Source organism: Helianthus annuus, chromosome 3 (genome assembly GCF_002127325.2).
Source record: "Helianthus annuus cultivar XRQ/B chromosome 3, HanXRQr2.0-SUNRISE, whole genome shotgun sequence".
Taxonomy (NCBI): Eukaryota; Viridiplantae; Streptophyta; class Magnoliopsida; order Asterales; family Asteraceae; genus Helianthus; species Helianthus annuus.
In genome coordinates this window covers 78,007,445-78,014,787 of record NC_035435.2, presented here as the reverse complement: position 1 = coordinate 78,014,787, position 7,343 = coordinate 78,007,445, and the positions used below count along the sequence as shown (strand labels likewise).

At 35.9% G+C, this 7,343-nt stretch overlaps 1 protein-coding gene across 3 annotated transcripts; it reads left to right on the top strand.

Moving 5' to 3' along the window:
- The first annotated feature begins 650 nt into the window (after nucleotides 1–650).
- On the top strand, nucleotides 651–7,010 carry LOC110928984 (BRASSINOSTEROID INSENSITIVE 1-associated receptor kinase 1). 3 transcript variants are annotated; one of them, XM_022172070.2, is made up of 11 exons: nucleotides 651–856; nucleotides 2,198–2,330; nucleotides 2,409–2,480; nucleotides 2,755–2,898; nucleotides 2,997–3,068; nucleotides 3,583–3,654; nucleotides 3,747–3,817; nucleotides 3,885–4,016; nucleotides 4,090–4,431; nucleotides 4,529–4,923; nucleotides 6,479–7,010. In XM_022172070.2, the coding sequence occupies exons 2-11, from the start codon at nucleotides 2,248–2,250 to the stop codon at nucleotides 6,800–6,802; spliced, it is 1,707 nt and encodes a 568-aa protein (XP_022027762.1). In that variant the 5' UTR covers nucleotides 651–856; nucleotides 2,198–2,247; the 3' UTR covers nucleotides 6,803–7,010. The 3 variants fall into 3 exon arrangements, with proteins under 3 accessions (XP_022027762.1, XP_022027758.1, XP_022027760.1); XM_022172066.2 differs by lacking the exon at nucleotides 651–856 and adding an exon at nucleotides 1,539–1,817; XM_022172068.2 differs by lacking the exon at nucleotides 651–856 and adding an exon at nucleotides 1,539–1,817 and having other exon boundaries at nucleotides 2,194–2,330.
- The last annotated feature ends 333 nt before the right edge of the window (nucleotides 7,011–7,343 follow it).

Sequence of the window (7,343 nt, the reverse complement as noted above, 5' to 3'; positions counted from 1 at the left end):
TCCAGAGATCCATTTAACAGGGGGAGGGGAAGGAAGGGGAGGGAAAATGGGGTTTTTTTGCCTGATAATAGTCTTTCCAATTTGGAAAGACATGGAGGGGAGGGGAGAAATGGGGAGGGATTTTTAACTCGGGAACACACCCTAAGGGTGTGTTTGGGATTGCTTTTTCAACCTAATTTTTTGATTATTGTGTTTTGAAATCGTAAAAAATCTATTTTGAGTGTTTGGTAAAAAAATTAATGAAAACTGATTTTTTACGTTTTGTAGAGATCAAAAGGTGATAATCCAAAAGTAGGTCACCCCTTACTGCACGAAAACGTGATAATCCAAAAACTGATTTTTTACATTTTCACTCATTTATTTTTTAAAATATACATGTTTGCCAAACACTCAAATAGTTGATTATCTGATTATTGTGATATCAAACAACATAATCAAATCCAAACACTATCTTTCTGCAACATGTTTTGTTACAGCTAATTATCTGATTCTGATTATTCAAAACGCATAATCTATTTTCAAACCTCAACCCCTAAGTTGGGCTAATCAATTAGGTTGTTTGGTGCATGAGATTGACCAACAAACAAAGGTCGGTGAAGGTTTTTGGGGGAATTTAAAAGGGAAGTCTGCCAATAATTATTATTTAAGGAGTCACTTTTTGATATCAATTGATTTTCTCAGCCGACAAAGTTACGAAATAAGGACGAATTGGAATACGTTTTCATCATTCTTTTTATTCACTCAACTATTCAAGAATGTCGGAACGATTCGGGATGACAACTGAAGCGATTACGACGAGCATGAGTGGCTAAATGACTCGTGACTTCCGCCTGGACGAACGTTTGCCTGGTTTGATGTAATTTTTTTTTTCTGATTCGTATAAACTAGTATAACTTGACCACTTGTGTTGGATTTGTGAAACGTTTATTTATGTTTAAATTATTTGTCGTTTTATCAAGCGTATTGGCAACATACTTGCGTTGTTAGCGGGTTGGTAATTTGGTGGGTAATTGATATACATAAACGAGTTATTAGATTGTATGGTGAATATTAAAAACTATCTCTAATAATTAATCAAATCCATTAATTCCAAGGCATGTCTATGTAGTGTTTTGAATCAGAAAACGGATTTTTATATTCAAACGGATATTCGGGATTCCGGGTGGAGGTTACTTCTCCTTAATCTAATAACACTTTTCGTGACAAATCATGTTTTCTTTGCAATCAGTTAAACAAACCGCAAGTTAGATAATTTTGGTTTAATTAGATTCTTTTACACTAACCACAAATTACCCGTGGATACGATACACGAATTACGCTATTTAGGTAATTTAATTAGGTTTTTGCATGACTCTAACGACAGGTTATCAGCCGCCCACCCACCATTGTGGGTAGGTACGCCCCTGATTCATATTCATTCATATGGTTTAGAAAGTGGAAGGAGTAAAATGCACCACCAGTTACGTTATTTTGTCCCTACAATCATTTGTCTTTTTAGGAGAAAATATACATTCAAAGTATACAACCGTTGACCGACTCCCCATCCATTCAGCTTAGCATATTAAACACTGCAACCCCCACAGGAAATTACTTCATAATTACCATTTTCAAGACTGATTCAAATTAGTACTGTTTGCTTGAGCTGTCTTAAAAATTGGCATTTTTTGTTTTCAAGCTTTTGGTTGCTTGAGTTGTGCTCGGTTGACAAGTTGTCTAGGCTGTTAGCTTGAGGGGAATGGAACGCACCCTCCCCGTGATCCTCCTTTGGTTTGTTTTCGGGTTTTTTAATTTCTTAAGAGTTTGTGGGAATGCTGAAGGTATGTGCACTCAAATGTTTTTAATACTCAAGGGCAAACTAGGTAACATAAATATATTATCTGCTCCTAAACTATGCAATATAAGAAATAATTGCCTTTGTTCATAGTTCTCAACTCTCCATAGACCGATGTGCCCCACTTATAAGGTGTCACGGATATTTTATTTTGTCGACGCTCTTGGTTTAGAAAATTGTCCCTCGGGTGTGAGGTGCTAGAGGTTGTGAAGTGGTTTGAGGCGTCGCTTTTGGCATGCGCAGTTTTGAGAGTAAATATGATATTATGATCTTTAGAAGGATATATGAAATCTCGAACCATTTTTTATATTATATATTTGATGTCTTTAGGATGAGCTCATAATCTAATTTATATGTGCAAGACAGGTGATGCATTGACTGCCCTGAAGAACAAAGTAACGGATCCCAACAGTATTATGCAAAGTTGGGATGAGTCCCTCCCCAATCCATGTACGTGGTTTCATGTTACTTGCAACTCCGACAGTAGAGTTACTCGAATGTAAGCTTATCTTCATTAACCTATTTCAACAAAATTTCGAGTTGTGTACGTTTTTGTTGCATCGTTTGTCTGCTGCAGTGATCTTGGAAGCGCCAGTTTGTCTGGTGAACTGGTCCCTGAGCTTGGTCAACTTCCAAACTTACAGTATTTGTAAGTCTTGCATTTTGCCCACCAAATTTGTATATCCAAGTAGGGGTGTTCAAAACCGAATATCCGAAAATTCGGATATCCGAAAATACGTCTTTTTTACTTAATTTTTGTTTTTTTATTATTTTTTCATATTCAGAACCGGATATTTCGAATTCGGATATCGGATATTTCAAATCGGATTTTCGGATACGGATAGTTTTGAACACCCCTATAGCCAAGTAGTATACTAGTATGTTTTTAATTCTCTTAGTGAATTTACTTAATTCGGCAACAGGGAGCTATACAGTAATAACATCACTGGAAAGATTCCAACTGAGCTTGGAAAATTAAAGAACTTGATGAGCTTGGATCTTTACTCGAACCAGTTACACGGTGATATTCCAAACACGTTGGGCCAACTTCAGAACCTTCGTTTCCTGTATGATTTCAAATAATTGTAATCGTTCTCGTGATGAAGTATTTATTATTTTGTTGTGATTTTAATTAGTGTTGTCTCTCTTCTGTGTGCAAGGATAGTCGTCTCAATAACAACTCTTTGACAGGAAATATTCCATTATCCTTAACTGCCATAACTGTGCTACAAGTTCTGTAAGTATACAAAATTATATATCAGCCCATTTTACTTATATTAATGCAGGCATTGTTATTAAAGGCACTAGGCGCACTCAAGGCGCATAGGCCTCGCCTGGGGCCTAGGCACAAAGCGCAAAAAAAGCGAGGGTCTGAGAAAAATAAAGCGCATACTGATATATTATGTATTAGAAAAAGAATACTATTCTTCAAACAAAATAAACAAAGTCTATTATGTAACACTTTATATCATCTAATTAGTACCAAAATATTAGTGTATTAGTGTAGAAAAGTAGTTTTCCTTTATTAAAAGTAGAAATTTGGCTAGAATCTTGTCGGAATTTAGCCAGAAACTCTCCGGAATCTAGGAATCTTGCCGGAATGTGCGCCTGGACCATCATCACCTGGAGAGTTAAAGCGCAATTGCCTCGCCTCGCCTGAAAAATGGGCCTAGGCGCAAGAGGCGATGGCTTTTAACAACCATGAATGCAGGTATAAGTGGCTAAAGGTATTCACTTTCTTTTTCTCACAGTGATCTATCAAACAACAATTTGAGCGGACCTGTCCCTGTTAATGGATCATTTTCGTTGTTCACAAACCTCAGGTTTGCTGTTAGTTGTTAATAACTTAATAAATAGTATAGATTATTTTATTATCTTCCTGTATGATGTTAACTACAAAATTTTGTTCTTTCAGTTACACAAATAATCCCAACTTGACATATCCTGCGATTGGTCCACAAACTCCGGCTCCTTTGCCTCCTTCAGGTATTTTTCATTGCCATTGTTACTATATGTTAGACAGGTTAATTGGTATATGCTACTATGATTTCAGCTGGAAGCAGTGACACCACGCCTATTGCCATTGGAGTTGCTACGGGTGCCGCCCTCCTTTTCCTGGTCCCCATAATTGTAATTGCTTGGTTGCGGCGCACAAAGGCACAAGATCATTTCTTTGATGTACCAGGTTTGTTAATTTAAGCAAGATAATCTTAATAATCGTTTTCTGCTCACTTATATTAATTCTCTGATATGTGCAGCTGAGGAGGACCCCGCGGTTCATTTGGGACAACTAAAGAGGTTTTCTCTGCGTGAATTACAAGTCGCAACCGACAGTTTTAGTAGCAAGAACGTTCTTGGGAGTGGTGGATTTGGTAAAGTTTATAAAGGGCGGTTAGCTGATGGTGGTCTGGTGGCGGTAAAAAGACTCAAAGAGGAACGAACTCATGGCGGTGAGTTGCAGTTTCAAACCGAGGTTGAAATGATCAGTATGGCGGTGCATCGAAATCTACTCCGGTTGAAAGGATTTTGCATGACACCAACTGAACGATTGCTCGTTTATCCCTACATGGTCAATGGTAGCGTTGCTTCATGTCTACGAGGTATTTTCACTATCTTTGACTTTTTTTTGGTCAAATGTTATCATAGATTCATCTTATATAAGTACATAACTGAAGTTTAAATGGTTAATTACCTTAGAACGACGCGCTACACAACCTGTACTTGATTGGCCGACGAGAGAACGAATTGCTCTGGGTGCTGCAAGGGGTCTAGCTTATTTGCATGAACAGAGTGACCCGAAGATCATTCACCGTGATGTGAAAGCTGCAAATATACTGCTGGATGATGAGTTTGAAGCGGTTGTGGGAGACTTTGGGTTGGCTAAACTCATGGAGTATAAAGATACTCATGTTACAACAGCGGTTCGTGGTACGATTGGACACATTGCCCCAGAGTATCTGTCCACTGGCAGATCTTCTGAAAAAACTGATGTTTTTGGGTATGGTGTGATGCTTTTAGAACTTGTCACGGGCCAACGGGCATATGATCTTGCCCGACTCGAGAAAGATAATGAGGTCATGCTGCTCGATTGGGTAAGCATCCTCCTAGATCACCATGTGTTTCTTCATTTCTAAACATTTAGTGCAAATATTTCTTGCTTCTGGACCTTCAGGTCCATATCCATATGAAATCATCTTACCTTGAACATTTTTTCAATGGGGCGTAACTGTAAATAAACTTGAGCTCTACTCGCTTAACTTAATAGAGCTCAAGCTTGGTTCGTGAGCATTTTTTTGAGCTCTGCTTGCTCAGGCTCAACTCGTTTATTGCTTATTAACCATTTAATTATTTTATTTGTATACATATAGTTATCTTTATAATTATTTATACTTATACTTTTGTACATAATTATTTAGTTAGTTTATCATAATCATAGGATAAGGATCGGTTAGGAACCACCCTTTATTGCGTGAACCGCGAAAACCAATTTGAACACAACCAAAAATACCTAAAAAACACACAAAAAATTTTTTAATTATTTTTTTTTTAAAATCGCTATATTCCGTTCCTAAAAAAATCGAGTAACAATTTATCTTTGCAGATATATTTGACAAATTCTGTAATACATTACCAGTATTAGACAATTGCACTTTCATTTACATTACCATCACTAATACACTACTTTTTACATTATCAATATTAGAAACGCACATGTGCATCTATATGTATGAACATGATATAACGTGTTTTTGGTACACTACTCTGAATACACTTTCCTTTTCATCTATCATACCATCCATAATACACTATAATTACTTCCTACTATCCATAATACACTACCATTACCTTATACTATCCATAATACACTACCATTACCAATATGTATAATATTTTTTACTTTATCCACATGTACATTAACACTCTTCATACCATACCAAACAACATATTACACCATAAAGTGACAAGTATAACCAAACCATCAACCAATATATATAACTAACCAAAAACATGTATATGGGCCTACTTCATCATTCGAAATCACAAACTTTTTGTACCAAAACACGTTATATCATGTTCATACATATAGATGCACATGTGCATTTCTAATATTGGTAATGTGTAAAGTAGTGTATTACGGATGGTAGTGTAAATGAAAGTGCAATTGTATAATACTGGTAATGTATTACGGAATTTGTCAAAGAAATGATACGTATGCACATCTACATCCATAATTGTTACTCGAAATTTTTTTATGGACGAAATATAGCGATTTTTATAGAAAAAAATATTATTTTTTTTTTTGTGTTTTCTAGGTATTTTTTTGTGTTCACATTGGGTTCTTGTGGTTCTCGCAATAAAAGTGGTTCTTTAATGAACCCTACCCCATAATCATATACATATATATATGCACAAATATTTGTTATGTAATTATAGATTTAATATATTAAATTAAATTTATAATATTTCTATATATAACAGGCTCGTTCAGGCTAGTGTTCTTGTCAAGCTTTGGCTCGAGCTCGGTTATTAAATGAGCTCCAATTTAGACTCAAGTTCAACTCGATTCTAGCTTTTAATAACCTATCTCGAGTAGCTCACAATACGCCCTAATTTAAGTTTGATAATTGAGTTTGAAATTGTTCACAGGTTAAAGGACTTCTGGAGGATAAGAAGTTGGAGACACTGGTGGATGCAGATTTAGAAGGTAATTATGTGAATGAAGGAGTTGAAAAACTGATACAGATAGCTCTGTTGTGCACACAAGCCGCACCATTGGATCGACCCACAATGTCAGAAGTTGTGAGAATGGTTGAAGGCGAAGGTTTAGCCAATAGATGGGAGGAATGGCAGCAAAGAAGGCTTTCCCTCCAAGAATTTAGCCACACACACATTCAATATCCCTATCAGTATCTTCCTATCTCAGATTCATACATCCCTAGCAACGACCATTTATCTGGTCCCAGAGATTGAACCGCGACCTGGTTAGCCATTAATGTGACAATGTCAAGGTTTTTGTCGGATTGTTGTCGATATGTCCATAGGTTGTTGAGGTTGATTTTAACCTGTCGACTTTAGTTTAATTATACAAATAGTTAATATGTAGAATATCATTATTTTGTTGTGCAAAACTTGCATATTCAGCTCAATAATAATATAGAAAAAAAAAATCAAATACAAATACCTTTATCATACAAAACGTAGGACGATTGGAACTAGTTGTAAAAGTGGTTTCTTTAGTTCAGGGCCATCTCCAAGAATGATAAAAAAATTTTGGGCCCCGGGCGAAACAAAAAAATTGGTATAGTATAAACTCATCAAATATATATCAAGAAACCACAATACGACATGCTAATCATGGGGTTTGAACTCATAACCTCAAGATTATAACTCAAAACATTAACTAATTAATCATATAATCATCTTGTTAACAAGATCGAAGAGTCAAAACAGTTTAGGAAATAAAAAATGCATGGGATTTACTGAAAATTGTTTAGGAAATAAAAATGTAAAG

Coding starts and splice junctions, on each gene's coding strand:
- LOC110928984 (XM_022172066.2), top strand. CDS start 1,736: ATGGAACGCACCCTCCCCGTGATCCTCCTTTGGTTTGTTTTCGGGTTT. Junction 2,331..2,408: donor GACAGTAGAGTTACTCGAAT/GTAAGCTTATCT, acceptor TGTCTGCTGCAG/TGATCTTGGAAGCGCCAGTT. Junction 4,432..4,528: donor CGTTGCTTCATGTCTACGAG/GTATTTTCACTA, acceptor TAATTACCTTAG/AACGACGCGCTACACAACCT.